The sequence below is a fragment of the Anser anser genome (genome assembly GCF_964211835.1).
Source record: "Anser anser genome assembly, chromosome: 11".
Lineage (NCBI taxonomy): Eukaryota > Metazoa > Chordata > Aves > Anseriformes > Anatidae > Anser > Anser anser.
In genome coordinates, this window is record NC_139732.1 from 15171588 (window position 1) to 15187120 (window position 15533).

Below are 15533 nucleotides of genomic sequence, written 5' to 3' on the forward strand. Positions count from 1 at the left end.
TCTTCATGGGAAGGATTTACTTCATTTTCAATGTAGTGTTTATTAAAACTGATCAGCCAACTTCCTTCTCTATTTGTTGAAATGCAGACTATGCCTTACAGTGGTAGTCTCTAAGATTACGAATAGCTCAGAAGTAAAATGTTTTATTTAAGGTTAAATATGTTTCTTAATATTGTGTTGCTTGTTTTGTTTTTTGAATAACCAAGAATAACAAGAAATTAGTTGTAGGTGTTTCTTTTTTTGTATGTGTTTTTGTTTGTTTCGTGAGAGGATTTCAAATACTTTATGGCTACTGCAAGCAGAATTTCAACTATTTTCTAGATCCTCAGGGATTTATTGCATAATATCTGGATGATCCTATCTGATGCAGTACAGTTTAGACTATACCACGTTTTGAACTGGGCACGTGATCATTCACAAATCTTTGGCTGTATCATTTTTCCAGATTATTAATTAAAATCATCATTAAGTTTGTCCTGTTAAATTTCATTTAAAGGCAATAAAGGAAAATACAATAGGAAGGAAAAGGAAGATATGGGATACCATTTTTTTTCAGGGTGTTTTCTTTAGAGAGAGAAGTACTGAAAAACGATGTCTAACTTCCTTTATTCCCATTAGCTAATTTTATTGATGGCTTGTCTTCTCGTAGCAAGAGATAAAAGCAAGTATGAACTGCCTTTAAGAAATTGCTGTATCATTCATCTGAAAAAGAACTGATTGTTCTAAAGGATTGCAACTTGACACCCTAATTTATTGACTAAATACATATTTGAACAAAGGCTATAAAAGACTGCAGAAGAATCTTTGGAGTATCTTTTAAGATTGACTGGGAGTCTTAATGAAGCCAATGTCCCTTGCCCTTGGCCTGTGTTTCTATTGACTTCAGCAGTCATTAGATGAGTCCCATGATGACTCTAACTTGCAGTAACGACAACTTTCCTAAACTCTTGTGACAAGTATTTTACTAGAGGTATGTGCTCAGCTGATTGTGCACCTGTCCTAAGCATTTTGGAGACCCTTCACATAGTGCTAATCAGTACCTCTGTATTACCAGAGACTCAGCGCATGAAACATGTACCTTCACTGCAAGTCCTGTTTGTATGTGTGCTGCAGCCAAGACTGCTTGGAATTTGGAAAAGTTGTTGGTCCTTTTCAAATCAAAAGAAAGTTGCATCTTTTTTATGCAACCTATAGGATTTGGCTGCATAATACAGGAAATACTTTATTATGTTTGTGCCCTAGGTTATCTTGGCAGAGCTCAGTGTGGCCAGTGGATTTTGGATGCTCCTGTAGTCGTAATATCTATGTACAGGCTGCGTGGTGTGAGGAAGCAGAGGGGACAGCAAGAGCTGGACTCGCAGCAGAAAAGGTGGTGTATCTTTCATACTCTGTGTGTTATTTATAGTCAAGTCTTAGTTGATTTTGTTGATTTTAGGGTACTTGCATCACTTGTCTGTGAAGCATTAAGCATTTACAAAATGCACAGTAAAACCCAAGCAGCTCACCTTAAATGGTTGACAACAAAAGTAATAACCAAAATGTACAAAAATGTATGAGCAATGAGACCACATATTTATAAGCACTGACACTCAGCTATTCAGAAAGCCATAAATATTTATTTGAGAAAAGACCTATAGGAAATAAAAATCTGAAATGTTTGATAAAGCTTGAATCATGTTAAACAAATTACTTACCTCCAACCAGGTGTGTGCTTGAATATAACAGCCAAGTCAAAGTAAGCAGACCTGAAACCACTATCACCTGGCACAGTCAGCTTGAACTTATTTGGGAGTCAGCAGCTGTATGGTTAATATTAAATAAAGACGTGAAGAGCTGTAAGTAAATGAACACAGAAAGCCAAGTTAACTGCTTGCATCTGATTGGTAGCTGGTTTATTTTTAAAATAACTGCCTTATTTTGTCTGAATGTGCTTGTTACATACTTACATAGAATGATGTTTCCTTGTTAAGGTATTAAAAAAAGTTCTATGTGGCTTATCCAGAGACTATTCTGAACTAAGCAAAAATGACAACATTCTGATTTTAAAACAAGCTCAGAATTCTCTTGCTTAGATGTTACATGATCCCATTCCTTCCTGGTGTTCCTCAAAATATGATTTTTTTCAGTTTTTTTTTTATCTGAAATACTTGTAAGCTATCATCATGAACTTGTGCAACAGGAATAATTATACCTTACTGCATAAGATCGTTTATTAGCATAAGGTTAAATAATTGCCAATGATCATAACATGCCTGTGTGTCTACTGGGACCCCACCTGTTATGGTACTCCAGAACTGAATGAAAGTAAGTGTTTTTGCACATGAGAGGTGCTAAGAATCTTTATTTCATTTAGGAATAAACTTTTTTTTTTTTTAAATAAGAGAGCTTTTGTTGATGGAAAGCAGCTTTTTCAGTAATATGAAAAACACGATTTGTTTTCTGTTTTATTCTGCTGGTACTCAATGTTCCTAAGCTTGGTTTGGTTCCTGACTGCTAGGCTGACAATTAACTAGCTTCTGTGCATCCTGCTTCTGTTAGTGTTCATAAGTAATAATTGTTTACCCCATGTAACACTAATTATACAGAAATTCATCCACCTTAAAGTGGATAGTTTGAATCTTGAATAGTTCGAATCCTTTTATTTTATACTGTCCCTTTCCCCTCAGAAGTGCTGTTCAGCTTTGGTTGGAGGTTCCTAGATATAACTTTGCATACTAGAAGTAGTATATTTATTGTAGCCTCTGAGTAAGGCTGACTGAAGACAGAAATACTTTGACAAAATAAGAACAAGAACACCTTTTTAAAGCTGATCTGTAAAACTACTTTAAAGGTAAATGTTTCACAGTATTGTTTAGGTGCATCATGATTCTGTGGCACAGCATATAAACATATCTCTTCTAGCTGGGAAAACTCAGTTCCACTGTGTCAGGGTACAATAGCGTTTACTATGGATGTGCTCATATAAAGAAAAGGTAGATAATTCTCAATTACTAGTGGTGTGGTAGAGTATTATTTTATGGTAGAGAGGGCAGAAATTGGGAAGAGTTTTTTTCAGCTCTTCCCAAAGAGCTCAATTTTGAGTCATATATCATATTTAAACAGACACTTACAAAGGGGGCCTTAAACTGGATATTTGGGTAACTGGAACTGCATAATTTTTAGCTCCTTCTTAGGCATCCAAATGAAGATTTCTAAAATCCAATTAAAAATACCGGCTAGGAGCTCAAAACTTGTTTGCTTTAATCCTGAATGGGGGCTGATCTACAAAATGCAGTTGGTTTTCTGGCATCTGAATGTTTGTTGGTGGTGGTGGTGGATTTTTTTAATCTGTTCTTGTAGATTTAATCTTAAAATCCAGAATAAATAATAGGAGGGGCCTTTAGATGGTGCATATTTTTCTCCTGGAAAGAGTCCAGCAGAGGGCCACAAAGATGATATGGGGCCTGGAGCATCTTCCCTATGAAGAAAGGCTGAGAGACCTGGGTCTGTTCAGCCTGGAGAAAAGAAGACTGAGAGGGGATCTCATCAATGTGTATAAATACCTGAGGTGTGGGAGACAGAGGGGTTTGGCCAACCTCTTTTCAGTGGTTTGTGGCGACAGGACAAGGGGTAATGGCCACAAGATGGTGCACAGAAAGTTCTGCACCAACATGAGAAAGAACTTCTTCACGGTGAGCGTGACGGAGCACTGGAACAGGCTGCCCAGGGAGGTTGTGGAGTCTCCTTCTCTGGAGATATTCAAGGCCCGTCTGGACACCTACCTGGGCAGCCTGCTCTAAGGAGCCTGCTTTGGCAGGGGGGTTGGACCTGATGATCTTTCGAGGTCCCTTCCAACCCCTACAATTCTGTGATTCTCTGTGATATTATAGAATTATGACATTGAAAATAGCCTGTAGTGACGTTTTTGTCATAGTAAAGGAAAATTTTGAGAAGGTGGCAATCTGCACTTTTTCAAAGACCTCTGACATAATAGACTGCTTTTATAAACCCATGCCAAAACAGATTATTACTGGCTGTCTTATATGAGCTGACAACTTGCTTTAGGTATACTTCTAAGTTACTGTTGGCTCATCTCGTTTGAGGTCAGCCCAGCTCTGCTCCTGTGTGTTTTGTTGCAATTTGCATGTTGTCATATGCTCAGATATTTGTAGGTACGAACTATGATTTTTATATATATATATATATATATTATTTTTATTTTTAAAAAAAGATGTCAATATGAAGCTAGTGCACAGACCTAAGAGCTGTTGTGTGTCCTCCATAATGCAGGTTAGCCCTTTAGTGCACAGGTTTTGAAAGCCGCCTTTTCAGAGGAGTTGACAAAATGGGCTCTCTGAGGCACTTGAAAGATTCCAATATCTTTTTGTCTGAAACAAGAACATAAAAAGCAGCTGGGAATAAAATATAGCTGAACAGATGAGATACACAGTCTGTTTTCTCCTAAGTAAAAATAGAGATTACTGTTCATTTTGAGACTATATGATGCAATGAGAGTTCACTTGCAGTGTAACTGTAGCTTATGCTCCAGAAGAGTTACAAAGACATGAGACTGCTTCAGTTACCTCCTTTGCCAGCCTTATTCCAAGAGGTGTCAAGGGAAAGAGCAGATGTGTGTGCTAAGATATTATCTAGATTCCTTTTTAGTGATTATCAAGACTTTTCTTAGACAGTAGACCTTATGTCATAAGATATATATATTCCTAATTCTCAAATAAGAGCACAAATCAACCCAGTAAAGAACATACTAAGAACATCAACTAAAAATTCCAGTAAGTATAAATTTTTAAACTGTTCCACTGAACTATCAATGTGTTAGGCTTAGCAGATGTCTTCTTTCCAGTTCTTGTAAACATTTACAGTTCTAGCAAGGTAGGTGAACTCTTACATTAGTGAGTTCCCTGTACTTACAGCCATAAATTATTTGTGATTCCTGTAAATATCTTTATAAGCCAAGAAACAGTGCCAAGTAAACACTGGTCAGCTTTTTAGAAACACCTTGTATGAAAACAGACTGCTTTAAAGTTGTTTTTCGTTGTTGTTGTTGTTAGTTCTTTTTTTCTCATATGACCCAAGTTAACTAAATCTTCTCATTCTTGGTGAGCAGTGCTGTTGTCTTTGACACCTGTCTTAAATTCACCTTTTATAGCTGTAAGATAAATTTAATTTTCTGAAGTCAGAAACTGTTCTGCACTTCCCCAAGTCATTCCTGAAACAATCAGTGTTCCAGCTGCTTGCTCCCCTGATCTTTCCAGGTCTGTGTTTCCCATGGAAGAGTGGCTAAGAAGCTGGATACCTTGGTAGAGAAAGGAGTTGCTCATTTTCTCCCAGTGGAAAGTGGGAATCCCAACGTGCAAGCAAAGTAATGTGTTTTAAGATGCAAGTGGCAGTATTTTTGAAATACTTTTTTGTCCATAAAGGTGTGTTGCAAAGTACACAGTTCTCATATGGTTTTCAAATACTGTATTTTTGTGGTTGAAGATGAATAAAATATGCCAATAAGAAACAGTACAAAAATTAAGGAAATTCCAGAGAACAGAAAACTTCAGAGAAGTAAATCATGAAACATATGCATCCGTTTTTAAAGAAAATATGAGTCATAACTTCTAGCTGCAGACTTTCCATTTGTTCACCATTCATTTTGCTGTTCCAGCTTTGATTCAGAAACTAGCTCTTGAGCAAGAATCGTCATTTAATTTAAAAAGTCTCTGCGTTGTAAAAATGATGGTATTATGTATATATAAAAGATACATATTTTAGTCTTCATCTATGTAACAACCACCCAGAAACATCTGAAATGACAGCAGACAGCTTTATTTTTCCAGTGAGCCATAAAAACGATAAAACAGCAGAATAGCTAATGTTACAAGTTGCAGTTAGTTATTGTGATACTAAATGGCGAACATGGCAAAAACTTCTCAGGTTGTCCAACTTATCTATCAAGTGTACCATAATGTATACTTTCACATAGTTTATTGCTTTAATATTATTCTGCTGGATGGTTCAAATCGTACTGTGATGAAATTCATTTCAAGGAAATTCTGACAGTATAATGAAGAATGATGTTTGTGTAGTACTTAACAATACATTTCTTCAGCTTAAACCAAATAATTGTACTTTATATTTTGTTAGCTGAATATATACAAAAGTAGAATCATTTGGGTCACAAAAACGGCTTGTAACTTTTCAAGCTGTACACACATGCTTGAGGGCAAAACCAAAATTATTTAAAAATAATGTGCTATTGTTGAAAGTGTGTATTACAAACAAGCATTTATGTGAAGAGTAAGAGATTCACAATGCTATATCATAATTCAAAATATCTGGATTAGATGCTCATTGCATGAGAGATGACCCTGAATTCCATGTTTGCTACCCACGAAAACATAGTTAGCGTTCCTCAAAGTCCATTTATAATGCTGTGAGAAAACAACTGGTGCAACAACATCAAACATCATTGGTTGTACTTAAAAATAAATGAGTTGGGGGGAGGAAGTATGGCAGTGAGTTTTGGGCTTACTTTGACCGTTCTGCATAAGCCTTCACAAGCCTTTCTATTCTTGGAATCTATCTACAGCTGTAATTTGGGGGCGGGGGGAGGACGATGGCCTCTTTCTTCTCAGCCTTAAAATCAACAAATGTAAGGCTGAAATCTGTTTGGTTTAATGAATGTTTTAGTTATATTGTTTCTGAAGTTATATTGATGAAATTAGATTACTTCCTGGAGACAAGGAGATTGCTGAGGCAACAGAGGAGTGTAATGAAGTGACTTTTAAATTACAATACATACAATTTACAATAGATAAGTGTGTTGTATATTCCATCTTATTTTAATTGTACTTTTTTTCAAATGACAACAGTGATAAACATGGAAACAGCATTATCTGTCCCCTCTTACAAGTGGAGAGCCCACCACTGTTTACCCAGAAGCTCCATTGTGTGTAAACTACACAGGTCATCCATCTTTGTGTTTATCTAGTCCAGAAGAGAGCTTTCTGAAAATCCTGGGTACATGAAACTTTGGTCATCTCACCATCTCCAATCTTCTTATGGCTGTTTGACATTTTCTCTTCCTTAACTAGAAGTTGGAAGCATGCAGTTTGGCAAGATGAGAAACAACAGGAAAGATCTATCCATTCTGCAAAGTTCATGACAGGTTTTGCTCAAGTTTTTGATGGTTTGTGTTGGTTTTTCTTGTTCTGTACCAGTTCTTCCACCGTCTGTGCAATTTCCATTAATAGTCATGAGTGATTTGCGTGTCTTAATTCTTCATTTCAAGTGTTGAAAATCTACCCTAAAGCTATGAAAAAATAATGGAAAAAGCATGTATAATTGAAAATAGTCTTAATCACTGGAATGTTGAAATCCACATGGCTTGGAAGACTTGAAGGATTTCTTGTTTTAGAAAAGTTGAATTGAAAAGTGCTGTCATTTTCTTTAAATACATTCTTTTGAATAAAACATCCATTCCTGGCGCCAGCAGCAAGCTTCTAAACATGTTCAAGATGACATGATCGATAACAAGAATGCTCTCCTCAAGATGTTTCTAATTTCTTCTCTCTGGTTCAAGAATGTTAAACTTCCGACATGATATGTGATATAATAACAAATATTTTAACCAAAGATTAATATTTTTCTTAAGACTGTATAACAAATGGGACTGAATGGAAACCTGAAAATTAGTTGCTTGCTACAGAATGCTGGTAAATTCCAGAAGCTATTGCCTGAGTACAAATTATTTCCCTCTCAATACTGCAATGGTAGGCACATTTCCAACTTGAATAAATGAATTGACCCTGTTTCTTTATGTGAGGGTCTTTCCTGTTTGACTGTAGCAGTGTATAATTTTAGGTCTTAATAGATTTTTATTAAACTTTTAATTGTATAGTAGTTTTTACTTGATCTGGGTTTGATATCTATCTTATGCTTGGATGCTAGTCAAGTCCTATCTATGCTAGTCCCTGTCAGAAAACTGGATCAAATAGTAATGATTATTTTGTCTCTATCTCTGGACCTCAAATTAAGTATGAAATACTGGTTCTCATGGCTTCTCGGTAAGTTTGTACACTAGAACTTTTAGTTTTTGAAAATCTTAATGGTCAGCAGTTGATTTGAGATGAGATTCCTCTTCTAATTCCAAAACTTCTGCCAATACATAAGAGATTAGCAATGTTAATCTTGTCATCTAGGTCAGCAATTGTCTGTTTCTATTTATTAAGGTCCCGCAGTCAGAAAGTGTCAGATTTTCTAAGGGAAGAAGCAATACCACAGTCTGTTCAGACAAAAGGTAGCATAAAGCATCTTAGTCTAGCTTTAGGCAACAACCACAGAAGTCTTATTTTGTAACCTAGTATCAGGATCATATTGAAATGTGAAGAGTATATTTGATCTTTTCGTAATGGTGCCTGAACCAGACCAGCTGCCATAATTCTTGGTTTTGGTGGATATAAGCTGTTATTTCTGGTCACTGTGATTTTGCAGAAGAGACTTCCTTGCACAGGCTTCTTGTGTCTTTCAGAAAAAGGTTAGAAGCAGCCCAAGATACATTACTGGGGACACAGAGATCCTTCCAGTTCTCCCAGAAGAATCTACAGTTGAGAAATGTAGCTCATAGAAATGAACCCAGCAGTATCCCATCCTTCATCAGCTAGACCATACCAAGAAGTGCATCTATGTATGGCAGCAGCTCTGGTATTTCATGTAAGGTTGCTAGGAAGGCTGGCTTGGGCAGGTGGAAGGTTAATAGGGTTCTTCATGGTGGGCCTATATAGTTGTGAACTCTTCCTCACTTCTGCAGAGCAGGTGAAGCCATATTAAAGTGAAGCATTTTAGTATGATTTTTGTAGCCATTCCCAGTAAAGAGTGGGATTTTTAGTTTTCCATCTGAAAAAGGTGATCTCCCAGAGGGCTGAAGCAGATACACATGCTTGAAGGTCAATGTCATTTCTCATCTAGTGTTTGCCAGCTGGCAATCTCCACCTGTAAGTCTCTGAATTAACATCACAGTTTTTAAAACAATTAAATTTCAGGAACAATATGCGGCTGATTAACGATAGTGGAACTTGGTATGGGAAAGGACTATCTACTCAGTTTTAATTTAAAATGTGTCAAACTACGTGACATGGTGTTATATTACTGCATATCGATGCCAGACAATGACATTACTGTAAATAGTATTAACCGTCTGACTTAGGGAAAAACAAGAAAATTTACAGTTGATGTATCAAATTATAGCTCAGATTGCAGCTTCAAATTATACTCTTGTCAGAAAACATGGCTAAATAAGGAGAGTGAAACGCTTATTAGTTTGAGATAAAATGGAAGTGTTACCCTGGTTGTTTAACAAGTCCCAGTTTGTGCCATACATGGAAAGCTGTCTGTTGACATCTCATAGAAGACTTTCTATAGCACTGTGACTAGACCTCTTTACTGGTTTTCAGGGAGAAGAATAAAACCATTTTGGGTCAATCAGAAACCAAATTCTTTGCAGTTTTTCATTTCATTCAAAAAATGTCGCCAAGGGAGAGAAATGGCTAACCAGGAACAATGACTTCTGTGAAAGTTATGCAGAGCTAAACATAGGAATAGGTTGGCTATTGCCCTGCCATTTAGGAACAGGGCCAAGTATATTATTTCTATGGGATTCACTTACTAGACTATATATGAAAGCTGGCTTCAGTCTAACGAAGTACAATATTCTGTGTGTAGTCTTCTACAGAAACCTTTTTATTTTAATATTGTCCTTATTTTTCCAGTCCTCTTTTCCAGTTGTTGAGTTAACCCTTTTAAAATTCCCTTCCTGCTAGCAAAGCCCACAGACTATATTCTAAATTTGACTAGGAAAAAGATAAGCCACGCTTTTGGGGTGGCTGAGGAGAGGAAAAAAAAAAAAGAAAGAAAACGGCTTCTATACTTATCAAGCCAGCCTGTAGGAACCTATTAATTATATAAGAATATGTATGAATAGATAGCTTTACAGAGATATGAAAAAAATCTTAACTACTTATTTGACTCAGACTAATAACTGTCAAGAAAGGAAATAATTTAAGCCAATAATTAAACAGAGGAAGATCAAGTAGAAGATCAAGCCATAGTCTAGGCTTTGCTACTGAATATGCCAGTATAGCTCCTGGTCTCCATATTGTAGGTTCCTTCTTCCCATTCCTGGAATCCACCAGCACTGTGTGGATGAGGAGCTAATGGGCAGATGGGCACTGGGAGTGCAGATCAGTTCTTCTGCCTGCAACCCCATCTTTACTGACTGCTGAACAGTCTAAATAAGAGTTTCATCACAGCCGTACTCTGCTTGATACTTGGCTTTATCAGGTTCTTAAGTAATGTTTGTGGCGTTGCTGGCTACTCAGACCATCCTATAGAATACTAGGGAAGAAATAGTAGAAAAATACCATGTGTATATATATATAAACACAGTACGTAGATACAAGAGCAATATAGCCCTTGTAAAAGTTTCAATCCAATGTATAATTTTGAATACTTACTCCAAATGTCTGTTTTATCATTCTCTTTGATTTGCACTATCATAATTTTCTGTTTTGACACATATAACTGATCAGTGCTTGCTTCACTTTAAAATATGAGGGGGCATTGGAAATTTAATTCAAGAATATATGATAAATTTTTTCAAATTGAAATGAAAGGTCTACTAGAACTTATCAAATAAGATTCTTTATTCACCCAGAAAAGCTATTATGATTGCAATTATGTTGGCAAGACAAGCAAGCGAATCACTTGTATTGGTTCATGATTCCCCGTATAAGTTCTTCATAGAGAATGTCTAGTTTTGCATGCATATCCTTTTCAAATAGTCACAGACTTGGGCAACAGTCAATTAATTAACTGATTAATATTCTTTCCAAACCCTGTACTCATAAAGAGGAAATTTATGTATCTTAGATAACTAGAGTCTAGATAAGCATTTAGTCAGAGCTAGAGTGTTTGGACTTCTAGCAGAACTCACAGAGGGAAGGGGGGGGGGCGGGGAAGCTTCCACCAAAGCTTCCCAGATGGGTTAAACTATGCATCAAAGAAGATTCAGATTTGGTGTGATCTTTTTTTTTCAAGGAGAAAGATTTCTCACTGCTACAGCAGGGCAACTCCACAGAACATATTCCAGTTGAAATAGCTCTCTAAAGAAACGGGGATGAGTACATTGCGTGTGGTAGGTCTTGGTGGCAGAGAGAGCATGTGGTGCTGTATCTGGCCGTTGGGAAGGTCTTTGTTTGGACCTTTGAGCATAATCAGCCAGCGAAGTCTGCCCATGTCAGCTCAGGCCAGACTGTGCCTGTTGTCCCCCTGCGATGGTGAGGGTTGGTCAGGGCTGTGTGAGAGGATGAGCTTGCCCTGCACAAAGCTTGAGCATCCCAGTGAGATGGAAAATGGAAAACTCATCCCTCAGTGAACTTAGGTTACTAACAACCTTCATTTTCAACAACTTTGTTAATATGTTACCAAAATCCCTGAAGGCTTAGCTAGAGTTCATTTTTGACACAATTGCAGCTGTTAAAATAATTAAATTTAATTCACTTTGCCATGATAGTAATTTGGTTTTTGTTTTCATGAAGGTTTTAGCTTAGAAGCCCTTATAAATGAAATCTAGTATCTGAAATGCAGAATTGTGGCATTTAAGATGATTTGGAAAGACTATTCATGAATTCAGCTGGGAACGTTTCTGTGCACTTAAGCTAAGGCTCCATTTTTCCCTCACTGCAGTACCTGTTTTTTTCTGAAGTATGGGGAAAAAATTATTAAGCTGTGAAAAGTGCTCATTATTCATTTGTAACAATGACTTTTCTGAGGATTTTCATTAAGTCTCTTCCACATAGCTCATTATGATAAGAATCCATAGATTCTTGACTGAAGAAAAATTCCATAATTTTCTGGTGTATATTTTTCATGTAAGTGCAAAAGGCAGGGGGCAGTTCTGCAGTTCTTCTGTAAAGGTAAAATTGTAGTCATGGATTAGTAAAAACAAATACATCACACGTGAAACAAAATTATCATCGCTTTTAAATGTAAGTAATTTAAGTTAAGGCAATACTCAGATTGAAATCTAACTTTCCAGGGAAAGCATCTGGAGATGTTACTCGTTTGTCCAAGGAAAAGATTCTCTGGTAAGTCCATCTTTTCAAATGCACCTTTACTGTCTGTGGTGGATATTCTTGTGTCTAGCTATAGGCCATTAGTCTTGGACTTTTCACCTCAAAGAGTTCCTCCCCATCCTTGTTTTGTTGTTATATTTACATTCTGCTGATATATCTCTGTGCAGTGTCATTTTCTGCTACCCGCATCTTCAAATGCAACAGCCTGAAATCCTTAGCTTGTGTAAATTAGACTAGCTGTCCTCTGGCTACGAGTAAATCAATGGGACTGCCACTGATTTACACCAGCTCAGGATCTATCCTGCTGCCTTTAATCCTTTTTATAACACCTCTCCAAGTAATCAATGGCATGTCTGTACTGTACTGAACTCTGGACTGAGTTCCAGCCTTAGGAGAAAATCTGGTCTTACTTATGTTGATTGAATTTCATGTAAGTGAGAGTCCCACGCGTGTTCCTAGGGGCACAACATGGACTCTCCTCACCTGAATACAAAGGACTAATCTTCCTAATAAACTGAAAAAGTTAGATCTGTGTGTCCTTTTTAGATGTTGGCCCACAAGATTGTTTGTTGCTGTTCTGTTGGAATCTGGTTAGCCAAAGAAGAGAATGTTTTAAAAAGCAGATAAATAAAATGAAAGATGGATTTCAAAGGGAAGAAGGGTAAGAGTTAACTGGGTTTTAATTGCTGCCAGATTGCATCTAGTTTTCAAATGCTTTCTGGGGGAGGATACTCAAATTTCCCATCTCCAGCTGGGTTTGGGTTTCCAAATCTCTGTCAAACTAAGCCCGTTTCCTTGGTAACTATTTCACTCTCCCACCTGTGTATAAGGACAATTACTTCTTTCTGCTGAGCGATGATGGTGGAGCCAAAAGAGAAGGAATAAGGTGAGTCTACTCCACAAGAACCCTTTTCACAAAATCCAAGTGGTTGGGTCTCTGTGGGTTGTGTGAGGATTACCTGAATTAGGTAAAGACAGGGAAAAGACCCTGCATACAACATGCTTTCCTCCATACTTGATATTTTTTCTCCATCTGGGAGCAGTTTAACATAAATAACAGTTGCAGTGGTAAATGAAAAAATGTTTCTTACGTACATGGATGCTCAGGCAGTATTGCTTTTTTTTTTTCTTCTATTCTAGAGACACTGTCCTTTCCCTTGTGAATTGCACTTGACTATACCCCTAAATCTATACTTAGTCAGTTGTAGGTTTTAGATTAGTGGCCAAGTTCAAGATCATTGGAAAGTGTGACTGTGAGACCAAAGCTGTAATTGAGAACAGATATTCTGCCATTGTTTTCTTTTTCATTGTGTCAAAAAATCAGGATTAGTCAAAGTTTTGAGATATTTCTCAAGATTTTTCTAATTTTTTTATTTAGATTTTAGACTAAATTTGAGACCACTGGAACCTATCCATTTCAAAAGAAATTATTATTTTATTAATTCTGTGCTTTAACAAATTTAGAATTTTGTTCTGAAGATCTTCTTCATCTCTTCTGCCGATGTCCTGCTTTAGTAGGATGTGTCTGTCAGATATGGTGATGTATATGATACACAATGAGTCTCACTGAATGGCTTTAAAAATATGTATCAGTCTGATGATTCGGAGTCCCATTATACAGGCTCCTTCCTTAGTTTACACTACATAAAGGAGCTGACACTTCAATTATAATTTTTATAAAATAGTAATAGGCTGTTCAAACATGAGGAAGGCTAGAACTAATTCTCTCCTTTCCTGTCCCAGTTTTTCATCTTTCAACAAAATGATTTGCTTATGTGTTGAATGATTTTTCCATTACTTTTTTTTAATATAAAACAACAGTAACTATTTGTGATACTGTTACAGATACTTCATCCATTATTTAATTGCTTCATCCATCCGTTTGTCTGCCTTGTTTTCCTATATCTTCCTTCAGCTGTACTCTTTAGTTGATCGACATTTTTCGTACAAAGGTAAGATAGAAAGCGAGCTTCTACTCATATGTCTCTTTCCTGTAGTTTTTAAACTACAGAGCATGAGTCAGGGCCAATGTACTGATGATGGAGTCGTCAGCATTTTCAGTGCTCTATGGGAGGTTCAGTTTAGTCTTTAGAGAAAGATTGTCAGCTGCACATAAACCTGATGAGACAGTGGTTAATGAGGTTGGTCATTGGAGGCTGGATCTTTGAAGGTCAGCCTTAAAACATGCAACTCCTTTTTTTCCAAATTGATCTAAGTGTTATATCTATAGACTGAGACAGCCTATAATCCAAAGAATCATACAGAGAGTAAACAGGAGACTAATGATATCTCTAGTGAGTGCATAATGTTTACTTTGACTTTTATAAAGAGGTAATTTGCAAGAGTGGAGATAATCCCACTATACTTTATAATTTAAATGTCACTCAGAATGTATCCTGACATGCAACTGATTAACAGCAAATTTTGGTGGCAAATTAATTAGTATTTAATCCAGAGGCTCTATTAAGATGCGATGTGATAAAAATACCTTTTTTTTCCCCGTAATTCAATTAAAATGCACAAATGATCTCAACCATTTTCTGAGTTTCACATATTTTATTTAAGAGCCTAATAACCATGTCTCACTTATGAAAGTTGGCATGTACACAACAAACTCCCCAGATAGAGCTTGGACTAAATGTGACAAGCTTATGAAAAAAGATCAATTGTATATTTGTTAAAAAAAAAAAAAAAAGCTAATGCCAATGAATATGGCTTAGATATGTCTTCCTGTTTGTTACTTTTAGCATTCTGTATACTGTTCATATTCCTTACTCTTCCCTTATTTTGCTAAGTGCACTGTGTGTAGTTTTAAGACTATCATTTATCTTTCAGCACCTCTTTGTTTCTATTCTGAAATCATGGCTTAAAAGAATGTGACTTTAAAAAAGATTTTTGTGCTTCTAGATGGAATTCTGTGTAAATAATTTATCTTCTTGCAGCGGTTTTCTGTTCTTTCTTCAACATCCTTCCATCTACTTCTTTCTTATTGGTGCCCATAATGATGTTCTTTTTTGCAGATAAGAGTTATTCTGCTGCAAGCTCTCTGTTAGAACACTTGTGCCTTTATGGGGAGAATATTAATGCAGAATTCTTGTGACAATGGCCCCTATTCAACAGGAAAGATCCCAAAACTTACTGAGGAGGGAGGAAGCCATAGAGTATAGGCAGTAGAGGTATATGTTATTGAAGTTAATGTGTGCTTTTCTTGAAATTATTCACAGGTTTTTCTCTTGCAGTTTTTTTTTTTTTCATTCAGTGGAACCACTTATCTGCTTTATAATGTCTAGAATCATCACATGTTTATGTGTTTTCTCACTAGCTAAATTTGGAAAAAAAAAAAAAAGAAAAGCTTTCTTACCTTTCCAGTTTTTATCTAGCAGCATCCTTTCAGCCAAGGATGATGTGGCTACCAGA

The 15533-nt window shown here is 36.5% G+C and overlaps 1 protein-coding gene across 1 annotated transcript in view; it reads left to right on the forward strand.

Annotated features, from left to right (window-relative positions):
* The first annotated feature begins 1844 nt into the window (after window positions 1-1844).
* The window catches only part of LOC310879848 (uncharacterized protein), a 28705-nt gene continuing 15016 nt past the window's right edge, over window positions 1845-15533 (forward strand). Inside the window, exons 1-6 of the mRNA XM_083794786.1 lie at window positions 1845-2304; window positions 5253-5359; window positions 12080-12128; window positions 12947-13002; window positions 13962-14068; window positions 15137-15292. Of these exons, the coding sequence (XP_083650912.1) occupies window positions 2299-2304; window positions 5253-5359; window positions 12080-12128; window positions 12947-13002; window positions 13962-14068; window positions 15137-15216 (405 nt within the window). The 5' untranslated portion in view covers window positions 1845-2298 and the 3' untranslated portion in view covers window positions 15217-15292. The remainder of the gene's footprint in view (window positions 2305-5252; window positions 5360-12079; window positions 12129-12946; window positions 13003-13961; window positions 14069-15136; window positions 15293-15533) is intronic.